The sequence below is a fragment of the Diadema setosum genome, chromosome 11 (assembly GCF_964275005.1).
Source record: "Diadema setosum chromosome 11, eeDiaSeto1, whole genome shotgun sequence".
Taxonomy (NCBI): domain Eukaryota; kingdom Metazoa; phylum Echinodermata; class Echinoidea; order Diadematoida; family Diadematidae; genus Diadema; species Diadema setosum.
The window spans coordinates 30,915,205-30,933,763 of record NC_092695.1 but is presented as its reverse complement, the minus strand read 5'-3'; the positions used below and the strand labels follow the sequence as shown (position 1 = coordinate 30,933,763).

Genomic DNA, 18,559 nt, shown 5'->3' with positions numbered 1-18,559 from the left:
AAAACAAGATGAGGTTACTCGAGCGATTTCATCAAAGAAGTTCTCCTACTAAAAGCACTTTGCTGTAGTCACAAATATAATTTGCCAGTGGCACCGCCCTGTGGTACAGTCAAAGTCTGTGTTATTACAAACTCTCCCTAAAAAGGTCTTCTCAGAAATCTTAGAAGAAATCTTCTCAGAAATCTTAGAATGACGAAGAGTCAGAGCTGCACTGAGGTTCACTTCCTGCTAAGTGGCTACCCCCCCCCCCCCCACTTTGCTCACTCACACTTGTGTGGTCATCACGAGGGGCCTGAAGCCCAACAGCTGGTGCACCACGTGCCCACAGGGCACGCATTCCGGATGCAGGGACAGCAGGCATGTGGCAATGTCGATGAGGTACTGCGGCACCTCGTCCGCGGGAAACAGACTCGCTCTGAGCGTCTCCAGGATGACAAACACCTTGAAGCTGTCTTCATCACTCAATCTGTGCCGGTCATCGACAGTAAAAATCTCCTCGAGGAAGTTACTTCCCGCTGCATCATACAAGGACTGCACCCTGAGAGCTCTCGCTAAGGAAGAGAGCATTTCTTCATCTCTGATATGACCAAAGTTTGCTCGCAACGAGTAGACCCATCTCTCTGCCAGGTTGTCCTTCATCATTCCCTCCAGCTCTAGAAGGGTCAAGTCACAAAGGGTGTGGTCCACATTCCCTGTGGTGCTCGTAACCTTGGGGAAGTTTCCGTGGGAGGCCGTCTCTATGACAACCTTGTAGGAGGTGCCTGGCAGCAGGTCTTTGACGACCTTCCCATCCACACGTCCACACCCACATTCCACTGTGACGCGAGCAAGTTGGACTTTTGTAGTAACCTCTATGGACTGGTCATGTGGTGTTACATCCGGTGTTACATCTAGTGTGTCGGGAGTAGAGGGTGGGGTGACAGAAAGCTCCACAACATCACCATTTTCTGAGAAGCAGAAACAAATGAAAAGGAAGATGGCAGAAGTGTGTAACACACATAAAATATATTACAATGACCTATCATCTCAACATCATTACATTGTCTTAGTCTCTAAACTCCACTGCATATTTTACATGGGAGAAAGATTAAATAGAACTGGTCGTTTTTTATCAATCAGCTCTTTTGAACTCTTCAAGTGCCATGGTGTAAACTCCCTGTGTGCCACATTATTCTGAGACACCCATGTAGTCATACCTTGGGTAAACAGTCTGTTTTTCAAATTAGTTATTTTAATAGATTTCTGTTACCCTGGACATGCAGTGAGCAAAGGGTTACAAAAAAATGTCAAGCTTTGCTTTGATGTTAATTGTATGACAAATCTGTTTGTTTTTCTTTGATTGACCAGTAGCTACATTATTGTAAATCCAGTACAGAATACCGCTTAAGATAGTCAATCACCATATGAAATGCAAGCTACAAGTGACAGGAACAGAATAAGAAATGCTCTCATTGAGCTGTAGCATTTGGCGATTAATCAAATGGTTTGGGCCGGTTTGTGCGTTTGAGCAGAATATGCGAACTTGGCATCCTGTCGACCAAATAAAGTGTGCGAATGTGGCAAATAAAGTTAAATAGGGCACTAAAAGCTCACGACGCAAATTATGTCTTTGTACGGTGCTCCTAAACCGCATGATTTCACTATAATATGACAATGTAATATCATACATATTGTTTTAGTTCCAGATGGTCAGTAATAAACTTGGGTACAAATTCTCCCTATCGAATAAAAAATTAAACAAATGAATGAGGTGATCTTACACAATGAATGCAACACATGGAGGTCAAGGGGGATCACACTTTCGGTGTCGACTTATGCATTTCTGGTAATGCAAAGTTATTGTGCCAGAGGTGAGGGCAAAGCATATTATGCAGTAATGGCATACAATTTTCATCCTTTTATCATGACTCAAACATTCTCACTTTACAATAGAAATGCATTTTCATAGCTTACAACTTCTATATTTCTTTTCCCAACATGTAACAATTGCTGAAAAAATCTACAAAAATACATATGTATGGTAGATTGGAGATAAAGATAGTGTTCCATGTTTTTTTTGTGTACAATCAAATAGAGCTCGCGCTGTACAATGGCACAGCATTGTTGACACATTGTTATGGAAATTTAACAAGACCTGGATTGTACGAATTTTTACAGTTACATGCAATGGGGAGAATTAGCCATTCCCACTCAAGGGAGCACAAAAATGTCTGGAGTCATGTTGGTTATGATCAACTTAGATCAACAGAGTGACTGATAGTCAAGATAGTCTTGGCGCCAAAGGTTGAAACCTCATCCTTTGGCTGTGTCACTCACCCATGAGGGGACGCGATGACCTTTGAAGCACAGCTCTCAATCGGTTGTGTGACGTACGCCTCTTGTAAACCAAACATACCACAGAAGCAGCAACACAGCATAGCACAACACAGATCAAAATCCCCAGCAAAAGAAAGGCCCACCACATGGATTCTGAAAAGTCAAACAATCAAACATTCCAAACACTGCGTTAGTCAAGATGGAGGGAGGTTGTAAGTGGTGTCCACTTAATGACGTCTTCAGCACTGCTCTGATACAATCATACTTCCTTGAAATTTTTTTAGCAGCTATTTCGCAATTTCGTTGTTACTCAACGGAACTTGTGTTATGATAGCAAAGTGTTGTGCATTTGTTTAATTCTAGAGCAAAAATTTGTCAGTTTGAAGGCATGAGAACTACATTTTCACTTTAAATATGCTTAAGAGCCTTGCTTCACAACCTCTCTCAACCCCAGTTCCACTTTGGCTCTTACAAATATTTTCAAGACCCAGCCAGATCAAATAGGAATCTTTTTCATTTCATTGTTGGCCAATACTGCTGACCATGCAGCTAGAGATTCACAGCCCATTAGTGGGCCGAATGCAATTTTTCCACCATACTCACTCACATACATCTCATGATCACAAGCAACCACGAAGAGGAGTCTATTTCTTTTTTATTCATTTTTTTTTATCTCGGTGATGGAATATACAGAATAATTTCTGATAATTGTTAATATCACATGTATCTATGGATGCATTTCTAGTCCATTTCATCGGCCTGTTCTTTCTCCTATTCTAACTGGGCTATTTGAGACCAAGTTTTTACTGGGGGGGGGGGGGGGGGTCAGTTTGACCCCCCCTTCAGATCTCGGCCACCGATCGCACGATCGCCGCGAAATTTTGCCTGAAGATAGAGCTGGATGTCAACTACAAGATTACATGGTCATACAATAGAAAAATATTGCCTTCCTATTTTTAATAAATTAATTATGCAAATTTGTGCATGAAATCATATTTTCACCTATAACTCCATTAAAAAGACTGAAGTATTGCTAAATTTTTGTGTCAGAATTCCTCATGACATATCAAACAATTTTCATGTAAAAAAATAGCACAATCAAAATCAATTTCTTTGGTCTTTTATTGTTTTGTTAATTTCTTACGTATTTTACTGTTTTTCTTTTCCTTTTTGTTTTCTATTGTTTTTTTTGCCAAAATTTGTTGTAGGCACTTTTTCGGGCTTATCTACACTAAAATTGATTAATTTCAATGGTTAAAAGTTGAAATAATCTAATTTATATCAATTTAACCAAAAAACACAATTTGCATTCAATTTGTTCATGATATCATGAATTTGAGCTGTTTTCAGATTGACATGCTTATGAATAACAATACGTAACTTCAGAACGGTGTACCCGGACGTCGCAAATTTGGTCTCAAAATATGCGGAAGACTTCAGTGAAAAAAGTCGTGAAATGACACGGCAAAATCTTTGCGCGTTGCTGAATCGTGGCGTGAAACAGTGAGGGGGGGGGGGGGTGTCAATTTGATCTCCCCCCAGTTAGAATAGGGTTAAGGATCAAACAACTGAACTTAACAGGTGTACGGTATGTCACAAAGCAAGATTAAGGTTAATGGTCTTCCATTCACAAGTCCAGAGCTCATTCCACTTTCACATATTTAATGCTTCCCCTGGTTGAGCAACACTGGGAGACAGTCAGATGTTCAAAAGCTGGACTGGAATATATATAAATTGTGTCCTAAAAAATGGCAAGGTCAACCACAAAACAACTATGATTGATGACAACATTAATGCTTCACACATTTGCACAGAGTGAGCACTTTCTAGATCTGTTTGCTCTGGGTTGATCTTTAGTGCCAGCATCCTATTAACTGAATGACATACATGTAACTCCTGAAACCCATGACAATTTAAAACAGGAAATCAATATCACTGTACCATCTCCTCTATTACGTGTGGATGCTGTTACAGGTGGAGAGGCCGTGCTCCCATTAGATCCTGCCGGGGTGGTTCCTCCTCCTTTGGACTTTGCTGTCGTTGTCAGGGTGATGACTGCCAGGGTCGTCGAGCCTAGTAGTTTAACAAATCACATCAAATAAGTGTCAAAATATATAGATAAATTCTCCTCCTTCCCTCCCAAAACTACCATTACCATTGTCACTACCATTACCATTACCATTACCACTAGTTACCACTACCAATTCCACTACCACTGCCACTATTACTAATACCACTACCAATCCAACTACCACTACCACTGCCACTACTATTACTACTATCACTACCAATCCCACCCACCACTACCAATCCCACCACCACTACCATTACCAGTACCCATTCCACTACTGCTACCACCAATTCCAATACCAATACCACTACCACAACCACTACTGATTCCACTCCCACTACCATTCACATTACCACTACCACCACCACAACTGCTTCCACTACCACTATCATTGCCACTATTGCTACCACTTTCGCTACCACTAGTACAACAGGAAAACCCTAAAAGCCAAAGGGCCTTATTCTACAGAGACCCATGAACTCTTGTTATATATATCACATCTCTTTTTACTGAGTTTTCATTACGGTTCACTTGATTCCGACATTCGATCTCAAATGCAATGGCCAAAGGGAGTTGATAATCCTAACAAACTTGCTGTAACTTATAGTTTCACCTGAACACGTAGCATCTCCTGGTGACCTGAGATAAAAAAAACTCAAATAATTCTTGTTGTTCAGTTCTTTTCTTCCAGATAACACCTATGAGTGCAATGCGATACGTAATAATGTGACAAAAACTACAACTAAAAACAACAAGCTACTCACAAGGGGCAATTTTATACCCCCCCCCCCCCCCGAAAAAAGAAGATTAAGCTAACGTTAGTTTCTTCTTTGTCTGTTTTTTTTTTTTTTTTTGCATCCATCTGTGGGAGTGGTGAGGGGAGATATTGAGCATGTGTAGACTGTGCAAAACATAGTTAAGGAAAAGCAAGAATTGATTAATTTGAGTATTGAGACAAGTGCAGTAATAAATCAAAATAACTGAATAAATGAAATGGAGAGCAGGAGGAGGCAATACCAGACTGATGTTGTAGGAATAACAAATGATGGTTCAAGTTACAGCCTCTTAGAGCAACAAATGAGTTTATAGAATCAATGTTAGCATCATGCATTTTTATATACTATAAATTAGACTCCTTCTTTGATGGTGTTGATCCTCACTCCTACAGAAGTGAACTATGACAGCATTATGAAATTTACATTACCTGACAATCCAATCATTGACAGTTTATGTGGTGGTAAATACCACTTAGAAGATGGTGCTAAAAAGTTAAAAAAATACTTGCTGCTGTTGCACACCATCCAAATTGAATTCCATTGATTTGGGTCATGGTCCATTTGGCCTTGACTCTACATTTTTAGAGGAGGTAGGCGGCCAAAATTAATTTAAATGAAAATATTGCTTAGTTAAACAACATTGATTTGATTGCTGTTCCTTAGCCTAGCAATAAAAGTTACAGAATGTTGCTTTAGGATGAGATACTCTATGTAAAATTTTGATATTTACTTTATATACAGCTACGATATCACGCCAGCTATGTACAACTGCAGTCAGATCTAGCTCACAGCTGATCTGAAGTCAAAACTCTGGCTAGTTGCGCACTAGATCTGTGAAAAGGCAAGGAAAATCACGTCTGTCTTTAAATCTATGTGATTTTCAAGATACTTTTACAGATAAAGGCCAGAGCTTGCAGTGGCCTGAAACTCTTTGAAGTTTGGAGCGGAATCGCAGCCGGTTGGTGAGGCATCACAGCCATTGGCCTCAGGCCTCTGTGAAATTCGAGCACTGTGACACGATCGAAGGGGAGCCCTTGCACATTGTGAAGTGACTCTCACCTGTTGTGGTCGGCTGCGCTGTTGTGTCCACTGGACAGCTGTTTGAAGGAGCTGGGTTCTCTTCATTCAGACCTTCTGGGCAGCGATAGGGGCATGGTGCTTCAGCGCATTCCTCTGGATGGAGAATTATATCGCTCAGCAAATTCTCCATACTGCAAGGGCTGCACTTTTTGTAGCTTCCGCTACGGTATGCATCACAGTAGTACCACCTGATTAAGATTGAGGAAAAAGTAATTCAATGACAAGTACTGTAAAGTTTTCAGGTCATATATATTCTTCTTCTTCCTCTGCTGTTTGTTTTTGCTTGCTTATTTGTTTGCTTGCTTGTTTGCTTGCAGAGACTCCAACCCCGAAGCACCTTCTGATCAGGAGATTCTCCCGCCTGAATCCCTAGCAAACGGGAAATTCCAACTTGATGTGCGCGAAATCCCTTGGGTCATTGGGGTTCTAGATGATCTCTCGTGCTATCTAAGGCTTATTTTTCAACGTAGGATGGCACTATATAAGTAATCATTCACTGATACAAATCATATACTTTGGCTTGATAATTTGGCTTGATAATAAAACTAAATTTGATTGTATCACATGCAGATGCTATTCATGCATGCATATAAAATTGACTGGCATCTACAACACCATACAAGCAGGAGATGCAGAGCCAGGGCGGGAGAGATTTTATCTCAAGCGGGAGATCGGGAGATTTTGCAAAAATGGGCTTTAGGCGGGAGATCTCCCGTCGAAAGCTGGAGAGTTGGAGTCTCTGTACTTGCATCTATCCAAAGAGTGATGAAGGAAGACCTTGGGCAAGTGTAGCCTGTACAGTGTCGGGTGATCGTTAATGATTTAATTAAACGATCGCCCCGACACCGTACAGGCATGCTAAACCTGGAAACATTGAACTGCACATTACTTGAATATTTGAAGCAAATAATTTTCACACAACAATAGATATATAATGTACAAGACTGTACTCTTAAATGAATCCCACAAGGATTGGAGCAATCATCCCCAGCATTCCCACTGATTCCCACTGATCAGTTACTAGCCATCCCCTTTTAATACGGAGGTCATTTGGAGAGATAGCAGTGCGAAATACGTAAAAATGTGGTGAAAATCACACAAGACTGGAGAGCCATTTGTGACCCTGCATCACAAAACCAACAAAAAGTTGCCAGATATGGATTTTTAATTAAGGGCAGATTCTGAAAGAGCAGACTCAAAGCTATAAAATTATGTATTTCAAATGGACTCCGCTAACCTATCTAAATACTGGAAAGAAAGCACACATTCATATATAATTTTGAAGTACACAACTTTTTCCCCCCCAGAAGCCCTCTCCCCATTCAGTGGTAGGTAGGTACCGGTATGTAGAATATCACTTGATGATCAATCGTGCCCAAGGAATCATATTTTCCAACGAGCTGCATGCGATGCACTGTAGCATGGAAGATTGTTGGACACTGCTCTGGTTGTTTTTGTCAATTATCAATTATCAAAAATTATGCAGCAACTGTGATCAGGTAAGCTCTGAGACAGAGTACTTTTGGCAAACCTTTTTGGCTAATATTTTGTATTTTTTTTTGTTACCCGACTGAAATTGTGTTATGACAGCGTTATTTCACACATTTCTTATGCATAGGTGCACATTTTAAAGGAAAAAAATTGCCAGTTCTGCATGCATATGAGAACTAAGTTTTCATATATAAAAAATCACTGGTAATCAATGGTAACTGAGCAGCAGTGTTACGGCCAAGAGGGAAAGTGTGTTGGAGACAGATCCTATCATGGTTATTACACAGTGGCACCAGCATGAAGTCAAACCATGTTTGACCATGAAAGTGTACTAACTACCAATACCCTGGAAGTCAAATTTGTGTACAGCTAGAATACACTAAAAACAGCTACAATTCACCGGTGATAGCCCCTGAAAGTATTTTGATAAATCAGGCCATATCTCTGATAACAATTTGACACTTGTGCTCCGTGTGTTTAAGTTCTGCTCTGTAAGTGCCAGTTCTGCTGTGTGCGCATTCTAGAAGAGATAGCTAATGATGTGAAATGATACTCACGTATCCCACTCCTCCGGGGGTTCTCCCTCACAGGAAAGTCGAAAACTCATCGCCATACTGACCTGCAATGATAAAAGATTAATTTACCAGTTATGCTTGACCTAAGCAAGGAGAGTATCACACACACACCTCCTTGACCAAACAAAACCAGGCTTTAGTCCTCTAGTACCATGGGTTTTGTGTGATGAATCCCTGCATTACTTCACAGCATTATCATTGGGATATCTTTCATGACCGCTGACTTTTTTTTTCTGCACACAGCAGGTTCCTCATAATAAAAATATTCATAAAGATCAAATACAAGTAGATAAATGTGAATACACACATGAACTGAAATGCATTTTGTATACAGCAGTATCATTAATTGCCTACCATCAACATTTGCTAATTGGCAAACTCAAACCATGCAGAGATATTGATATTGAATTGTTGAAGGACAATAACACTACTGTAAAACGAGAAATTTTCGCATGCATTTTAATTTCGCGAATTTCGCGAGCGCCCAAATTCCCGAAATTAAAATGCACGCGAAAGTTTTTGTCTACACTGCATGCATTGAACACCAGTGGCAATTCGCGAAAATTTCATGCCGCGAATAAATCATGTTTTACAGTATCTTGCTACAAAAACCATCAAATGATAAATTCTATACAATGAATCGAAGAAAAAAAAATCTATTCCCCAACATGTTAGTTGCTTTGGGTTTTATTGGGGATAAACCTGTGAAAAGAATGTTGAAATTTAGCTTACCAAAAAAAAAAAAAAAAAAAAAAAAAAAAAATGGTCAGTAAAAAAACACACAAATTATTTTCTACCACTTTACTTAATTGCCCAAAAATGAAACTTCAGTATATGACTTGCTGTGGTATGTCCATACTCTGTTCCAAATATCTTTTTTGTAATTCTTATCACACAATTTTGTCGGGTAAAAATCAAGATCACTGTCATTCATGTATAATCCATAGCGTAAGTGTTACGCAGTCTGATGTATCCGTTTCTGTGCTGCATGCAACACCTGGAAGCACATCGTACAAGTGTACATTGTCTAACCTCCTAAGCTGAACCCTATCACCGAACCTGACACTGCTGATTGGCTAAGCGTGCGCTGACCAACAGAGAACACATGCGCAGAAGGAAGATGTAGTTGTGCATGTCAAGTATTTTCTCACAAACTCGGTTGTCTATTTGTTCTGATTTTGACCTAACTACTAATCATGCAAACACAAAACTTTGCAGAGTGAGTCTTGGGTATACAGACTAGCAATATGCTTATCATTTGTATATTCATGCTAGAGTAGACTTGTGTCAAGAAATCATAACCTTTTTTCATTATCGACTCAAACATATATTTATGTTTATATGTATATTTAATATCTTCAATGATACATCAGCATTTTTGCACCAAATTCATATATGGAGGATGACATATCCACATGAAATTTCAAAGGATTTGGTGATAAAATAAGGGAGATATGCGGAGGTGAACATTTGAGATTCTTTGTCCTTCGTTTCGCACAGTGCTTCGATGAGTGTTAAGAATTCCAAAGCTTTTGTGTCTTATCACGGAGTTAGCTTCACCGTATCGCCAAGCCTGCGTTAGATTTGAATACCACGACAATGCCATTAGTGTGACTTTTCATACCTTGTCACCGAGAGGTCAATGTTATAAAATATACTATTTGCAAACCCTTCACAGACATAGTCATATTGGTCAAAACTTGGGTGACTATGAGGCCTTTTAGTCCATGGGCCAAGAGGCGGAAAATTGGTTATTGGTACCATCTCAGGTGGCAATACCTTTTTGATATCATTTTGTTTGTTGGGCATAGATATGCTTATCAAGCTATGATAGCATTTCCAAATGAGTAGCTTAGTCCTAATAAATGAATTTTTAACCAATTTGGTCTCGTTTTTATATCCCTATACTTCTGAATCGAGGCTAACTGCTATAGAAACAAGAGCACGGTCTTCTGTATGTCCATGGAGCTCATGGTATGTCCACAGGTGTTTTGTTGTAAATGCAGTGCGCTTAGTATTTATTCAAGGCGGCGAAGGGAATATCCAAAGGATAATGATGTCCAGAGCTAAACGCGATGCGTTTAGTCTTTATTCAAGATGGCGAAGGGAATATCCAAAGCCTATGATACAGTGTATATCCCTTTATCTAAAACACAAACAAAAAAGCAATTCCACGTGGATTTTGCCGTATTTTTGATTATTCATAATTTTCCGGTGAAAACGCTGAGGTGAAAACACAAATGCCACGCCAATGTAGCTTTATTTCCATCAAACAATGAACCAGTACACTACAATACGTAATAATAAATACTATTGTAAATGAGCAGAGTGATTTTTGTTTAAAACTGATGTATTTGTTGAGAGGGTAGTATAAAAACAGTATAGATAATTCCGTTTATTAGTAACTTTAGATATGATAACGATACATTGTTTTGTTTTGTTGTTGTTGTTTTTTTTTGCAATGTTTACCAGAACTGATATTGTTGTTAATCAGACAAACACACACACACACACACAGACACGGAAACAATTGTCACACAATTAGTCCATGGGCCAAGACCCGAAAAATGGGTTACTGGTACCACCTGAGGTGGCAAGTTCTAGTTATGTGCATTTTGAAATGGCCTGTATCTAAGGAATATTATTTTGCTATAAAAGTATAATAGCATTTCCAGAGTAGTAGCTTAGTCATAGATTTCAGCCATCAACCTGACCAATGCCAAATATTTTTGACGCTCTTTGACCAAAGACAGGCAGAGTGTGACCTTTGAAAATTTCCACTAGGAATTGTTTTTTTGTTTGCTTTTTAGATAAAGGGATATACACTGTATCATTAGCTTTGGATATTCCCTTCGCCGTCTTGAATAAAGACTAAGCGCTGTCGACATCATAACCCTTGGATATTCCCTTCGCTGCCTTGAATAAAGACTAAGCGCACCACGTTTACAACAGAACACCTGTGGACATACAGAAGACAGTGCTCTTCTTTCTATAGCGGTTAGTTTCGATTCAGAAGTAAAGGGATATAACAGCGAAACCAACTGGGTTAAAAATTCATTTATTAGGACTAAGCTACTCATTTGGAAATGCTATCATAGCTTGATAAGCATATCTATGCCCGACAAACAAAATGACATCAAAAAGGTTTTGCCACCTCAGATGGTACCAATATCTGGCCTGGCCCATTGACTATTTGTTACATGTTGCACATCTCTACATCATACACGTAGCTCAGAATTATGAAGCTCATTGGTCAATTTGCAGATAATAATCAACAAGTCTGGGACTGCTGAATATTGTGGTTACCTGGTACCCAAGATAACAACATCGTGACATTTATTGATGAATCATGTGTCTTTGTACAATGTAAGGTGTTGCATTTTTCTTTTCTTGAAGATTATCTTACAGAATGTAAGATGAATAAAGTTCTGAGCTTCCCTGTTTAACAAACTGTGTAGCATGTGGCTAAGGTAGTGATGGAATTCGAAACATTCAAGTGAGGTGCTGAAATTCTTGACAAAAACACACACACACACACACACACACATAACAAAATAATAACATTTAGGTGTAACAGATCCTATGAGGCTGACAGATGGAAACACTGATATGATGGCTACAAGGAAACAAAATTCTTCGAAAATTGTAAACAGCATTGACATACCAGGATGTACTTGATCAAGAGGAAATCAATTTCCTGTAACATTTTATACGAGGAAATCTCCTTTGTCTCGTGTTCTCTTGAGGTCATTTCTTCTGAACAGAGACCTGCAGGTCTAGTGCTCACATGAGCAGTGACCTTTGCTTTCACGGCACACCACCTGACGCTATTATTTCAAAAAATTTTAATATCGGGGATTGATTTTGAAAGAGAAGAGTCAAGTGCTCTTTTATCATGCGTGGATAGTAAAAATATGTTGAATTTTCTTTATATTCTTTTTATCGTTCTATGCATGTGACATCACAAGTGATCGAAATCTTCTCATCCAGCAACGGTGGCACCAATGAAACTTCAAAAATTCACAACTTTTGAATGGATTGTCTGAATTTCCTCAAACTATTGATGATGTTTTCTACTAAATGTTGCTGCTTTCTCTCAATCCTTATGGCTTATGTATATTAAGGTGAAATTGGACTTTAAGAAATTATATGTAAAAAAAAGTTTGCACACAAAGAAGGAAAATCAGACCTTTTACACAAACTGATAACTAAAACAAAATACTGCCACTCTTACTTAGAATGGATGAATAAGATAGTAACAAAGTCCACATAACACTGTTAAAAAAAGAAGCTGAGATAAATCTGAGCTTTCAAAGACTTTGAAATATTTCCTGAGTACAGTTGTACTACAAACATACTTGTGATGCATGGCACTGCTAAGAACACACTAATTAATCACCATATACCAAATATTTTAATGTCAATGTAGTTTTTAATGTGAAGGTACTTCCACTACCTGGTATTCACAAAGAACATTCTAGAAACAATTGTTGGGTAAAATCTATCAAAATATAATAAATTTCAACAAACTGATGGAGAAAGAGGGCATCATCTATGGAGTCTGGGATATTCTTTAAACTGCAAAGAATGTAGCATATTGATTTCTCGGACAGAGCTCACATGACTGATACATGAGCCAGCCTCGTTTGGGTAGAGGTGAACAGCTGCACAGAGCTACATGTACATGGGTGTGGGAATAATGTCTGTAAAATACCCCTGCAGTGTTTTCTGGTATGTGGCCCAGTTTTCATTGCAATAGCCAGATGTTCACTTGTCTTCTTCAGCCAGTTTCATCCCATATCTCGCAGGGTCTCCGACATGGTTTTCTGCTGACTACTAGGAATTTTCTATCATACACCCTATGCTGCCTCACCTACAACTTTTTGTAGGTCATCTCTCGGATTTACTGTAAACGCCATACAGCTGTTTATTATGCAAGTCACCCAAGTGCTACAATGTACAAAAATGTATTTGCGAATTTCACAACACATGAAATCTGATCTCCACATGAATGGAATGTGCATGTACACATTTCCCCCTTCATTACTGTACTCCACAATCGCAAATTTAACCACTCATGAAATTGTTGGGAAATCCTAATGCATAAAAAATTAGACTCAATAAATATTTGGCATGTATACATACAGTGGCCTTCATAAGTTGATTTTTATCCTTTGGGATTCTATCAGATGTATACACTGTAATGAAAAATAAAAATCAATCCTATCCCTAACCCAAACTCTAACCCTGAACCTAAACCTAAACCTAAACCTAACCCTAATCTTTACTCTAACCTTATCACTAACCAGTATTTAGCTAGGGGGGGGGGGGGGGGGTTGATTGCCCTGATACGCTATCTGCCATGTACTGTATAATGTCATTCTACCATTTATCACATTATATACGGACAAATTCATTTAAATGATAAAAAACTTTATGATACAGTACAAATTACAAATGGGTTGCTATGCTCGGTTCAGTTCTCCAAACAGCTTTGTTGTCATCTACCCAAATTTCCAGTTACTATTAATCTGAAATACAAATTCCCTAGCTTCATTTTCCAAAATTGAATAAGATAAATCTCAGCATTCTGAAATCTGACACTTGAACCCAAAAGGCCAAAAGATCAGTTGGAGTTCTTCTCTAACATTATGGACAGTACAAGTTGAATAGTTTTACAAGCATATCAGCAATCCACTTTGTATTCTGGCTATTAATGAATATAGCTTCCAAGGAATATCAGCTGGGAATATTCCATGTAAATTTAAGTTGGAAGGAAAGATTCATATAGAAGTACATCCTGTAAATAAATGGAAATATATTTCTATCTCCCTACTGAGGTTGAAGGTCAATTCTCAAAGTCAAAGGTCAAGATCAATGAACTTTATCTACGTGTGATTTAGAGGCCATAGTTACTGAGTGAAAATATGAAGCCATCCCAGTTGACTGGCCACAGCAGTCAAATTGCTCAAGTTATTTCTACTAGTGCTCAGTTAGTATAATAGTTCTGCCACATACACTACACAATCTATAGGCAGCTTGGAATTGTTTCTCCAACCAGACTCTATGTCTACAGAACACTGTACTGAAGAATAAACAGGATATACACCATAGACAAACGACACTATGTCTGACCAAGGAGCTATTGTGTGTAATACAGTACATCAGTATGCTCGTGCTATTTGTTTCCTGGTTGGGTTTTGTGTCTGGCCTGTTTTTACCTCTGCCAAGGGGGGAGGTTATGTTTTCGTTACCGTTGGTTTGTTTGTTCGTTCGTTCGTTTGTCCGTGTGCAAGATAACTCAAAAAGTAGTTAACGGATTGGGATGAAACTTGCCGGAAAGGTTGAGAGACACAAGTAACAAACGATTAACTTTTGGTAGTGATCCGAGAATTTTGGGGGAATTTAAGTAGGATTTTTGATATTTTGCCAGGTAAGGTCAATGAACTTGAGAGTTCAGGCTGTGCATATTTGAGGTTTGCATGCGTGCACTAAAGTGTGTGCTCTACAATGTAGTTTCTGCTAGGGCGAGGCGCGCCATGCAGCTGAGGCTTTATGACGTAACAAAGGCTTCTATATTGGGAAATTGGGCGACTTTCAGCACACAATGCTATAAAAGTATGTATGGGTGGAAATGACTGATATCTCTATGGAAGAAGAAGATCAGTAGTGGAAATGAGTTGCATGCTTGGCGGAGGTCTGCGCTCTCAGAGTGCTTTTCTAGTTTGTTTTGTTTTGTTTTTTTCCTTCTTCTTCTTCTTCTTCTCCTTCTTTGCTCTCAGAAAGAAAAAAAAAAACACATGACACTGGAACACATTGTTACTGTACCCCTCCTTTACTCCCAACCACCCTCAAAAATAAATAACAAAAAAAAAAACACACACACACACACAAACAACAAAGATGAATTCTCTAACAATGCAAAATAACATCTACTCTGTCACAAAAGAGGGCAGTGTTTGATAAATATCCAGAAACATTCCTGTCAAGTGCATGCTTTTCAGTCATAAGACTGTAAGAGCTTGTCTCCTCTAAGTGCATTCCTCTAATAGTGCTTGTTACATTAAGAAACTATACAAGAAATCCATTTGTCTATCTTTTGAAATCTAATTTTGCATTTACATATACCTTACATTCTATTCCTTGTTCTCAAACTTTTTCCTCTTTTTGTAATGTTTACTTTTTGCTCAAACACGTAACAACATCTGCTCTGCTCAGATAATCCTACGGAAAAGAAAAAAAAAATGTTATGGGTGACAGCATGTACAAACTAAAAGCAAGATGCACAATTTTCAGACTCACTAGTACTAACTGAGTGTCAGACTTCTCTTATTGTTTGTTTGTTTGTTTTTTTAAACCAACAGATGCACAATGCATGCAATTTGTGGTAAACAGTAGTATCATTTGGGTATATATATATAGCCCCCCTCCCCCTCTCTCTCTCTCCACGTAGCGTCATTGAGATATGGACAGTAATGTGTGAAGCACATTTCCTGGCAACTGGTTGAAGAAGACAGCTGACTTTCTACCATGTGTTCCCAATTCAAGAATCAAACATAAATTCAGGAATTAAAAGGTTTTCGAAAAAATTTTAAACTGAAAAAGAGAAACACATATAGTGGGATGAAATGAAAGAGACTCACTATGACAGAAATATACTTGTAGAACTAATTGGTTAACCACAGAATTGTGGTTTCTGGGAGTTATTGGGATAAAAGAGAAATACTTACATGTCCAGCAATAATGACTACGGTGATTTTCGTCAGGAGAGCCATTGCTTGCCCTGTGATGACTCAACGAAACCTGATACACCACTGGAGTTTGAAGTCCTTCCTAAAGTGCCATCATCCTGTATTAAAGATTGACGAAAAAACAAATCATAGTTAGTTTTAACCAGGTAAAATCACAAACTGTAACAAGGCCAGCAACAAGAAGTGCAGTTCTAAGCACTTTTGATATTCTAAAGGGGCAAAAAATTCCAAGGTCCTTGCGCACTAGTCAGTAGTAATTATATGACAGAATGTATTTCATGTGCAGTCACCACTGTTTGATCCGGACTTTCAACCATCACCGTAGCAGCAATTAAGAGGCAATCAATTTTACCACTTGAATTAGATGAAACATGATCACTTTAAATAATAAAGGCATTATTTATCATTTGCAGATGAAACAAAAACCCAGTTCTAGTGCTTCAAATAATTCTAAAATGTGATTTAGGAATAGAAACAACCAGATGTAAAATTGTTATACAAAATGTGAACAATAGTTAGGATAAAATTGCTTCTAGAATAAACTGTGTCCAGATATGGTCTATAAATAGTGATATCTCCTTACATTGTAGGTTTTATTGCAAATTTTGTATATGATACAATGTTTTGTGATACATCTGACTTTTATACAGTACCCTGAAGTAGGACCATTTTTTTGCCTTTCATTTAATAGTGAAAAGATACTGTATTCAAGCTGTTATTTTTGCGAGGGTTTAATTTTCGCGAATTTCGCGAGGGTTTAATTTTCGCGAATTTCGCAAATCACAGTTGGATCATGAATTTAACAACAGGCAAAAATGACTTCACGTGCTGTGTAATAATACAGATGTAGAGCATTAAGTGTTGGCGTCGATTCGTGAAAACATCTCGCAAAAATATCTATGACCTCGTCATTCGCAAAAATATCTGTTCGCAAAAATAACAGTGTATACAGTAGCATACACCTCATCTGAGAAAGAAAATTCAATAAACACACATGAAAATGGTATCATGCTCTCGCTTCATTAGTTGTGGAAACTGCACATGTGTGAGGGAAATTTCACACCTGACAACCCAGTACATGTTTTGTACAATCACATCTTGCCTCATAACAGCCTGTGTACTCTAAATCCAGAACAGTGTCTGTATTGTGGAACAACTAGTGGAATGATAGTGCATTCCAGATTCAGTGTGTCTATATTTTAACACTGGTGACTGACAGAAGAAAGGACTACAACCCAGAAGCTTTGAGCCTTGAGTTAAAAAATTCTCTATTGGTGTGACTGTGTACATTAATTATCTTTTTGTGAGAATGATGGAATTTGCCATAATTTACATTGTAATTTAATAGCAATCCTTGCTACATGTTTACACTAAACTTTGCAATTGTGCAACTGAAGAATATATGTCATAATTATTTTGTTTACATTGTGATTAGTAATCCCTGCTTAATGTCAATTACACAAAAACTTGCCATCAAAACTGACACAAAACTTGTATTTTATTGCATAAAGGTATTTGGTTGTGGTATGAGCTGAAGGTCCATGCACTCAACTAAATGTAGGGTGTTCAGATTATGAAAAAAAAAAAAAATTATCACTGTTCCTTGGAATGCTCAGTCACCCACTGACCTGGAAAACAGGTCCTACATGTACAAGGTACTCATAAATGGTGACGGCATCTTATACATTGTACAGACCCATGAGCTCATTAACAACAAAGACTCATGAGTTTTAGGATTGTGTTGCAAAAATGTCCTTTTATGCCACCGTTCATACATGGAATAAAAATTAATTTTGCTGCAAGCAAGGGCTCTTTAAATTTCCAAGGTGCACATATCTATGAAAAACATATGATTCCAGGTACTACAGTAGCTGTAGTATGTGAACCTAGTGTGGCAAGATATATCGTGGGATTTATTTTTTAAAAATAGAGTTTTTATTGCATGCTGGTCATATACACCGCATGAGGCTATTTATCTAGGGAGTTTTAAAAACAAAAGTAAAGATGAATAGAATTTTTACATTGTAAAGTGAATTGTGAGAGTTAACATCTTTTTTAATAGGTGTGTGTGTCTGCACATGATATGGTTTGCAGAGCTTGATAAAATAAGAATAAGAAATGGATGTGTGTTAATGGGATCATTATACATTATGTGTAGCAGCCTAACTATTACATGAGCTTGCTGGGGAATGGGATGTTTCTAAACAGAGCAGGAAATTTGCTCTGTACTATACATACAGTGGCTTCCCTGAGAGATATCACAGTTAATTGACCAATTCACACGAAGTACAAGAAATAAGAATATTCCATCTAAACTCAACAATAAGCTGTCATTATGAGTGACTGAACAAAAGAGGGCAATTTCCATTTTACCTGCCATGGAAACAGTTGTTTCAAGTGACATGGCCTGTTCTCAACTGCAAAGAGGATTTTTATTGCAAATTTGATCCCATTCACAATTCTCAGCAACAAGCTACAGAGGTAGAACCCTTCTCTGTG

At 38.2% G+C, this 18,559-nt stretch overlaps 1 protein-coding gene across 1 annotated transcript; it reads right to left on the bottom strand.

Moving 5' to 3' along the window:
- Positions 1-263: 263 nt before the first annotated feature.
- On the bottom strand, positions 264-6,388 carry LOC140235273 (uncharacterized). The gene is made up of 4 exons (XM_072315305.1): positions 6,223-6,388; positions 4,258-4,389; positions 2,317-2,469; positions 264-947 (listed from the first exon to the last, which is right to left on the bottom strand). The coding sequence occupies exons 1-4, from the start codon at positions 6,371-6,373 to the stop codon at positions 265-267; spliced, it is 1,119 nt and encodes a 372-aa protein (XP_072171406.1). The 5' UTR covers positions 6,374-6,388; the 3' UTR covers position 264.
- Positions 6,389-18,559: the final 12,171 nt, after the last annotated feature.

Bases quoted from the DNA above. Each gene is read 5' to 3' on its own strand.
- LOC140235273 (XM_072315305.1), bottom strand. From the start codon at position 6,373: ATGGAGAATTTGCTGAGCGATATAATTCTCCATCCAGAGGAATGCGCT. The intron at 4,390-6,222 runs GTGAGAGTCACT...TTAAACTACTAG, and splicing joins AGCGCAGCCGACCACAACAG to GCTCGACGACCCTGGCAGTC. The intron at 2,470-4,257 runs GTACAGTGATAT...TTGACTTTTCAG, and splicing joins CACACGTAATAGAGGAGATG to AATCCATGTGGTGGGCCTTT.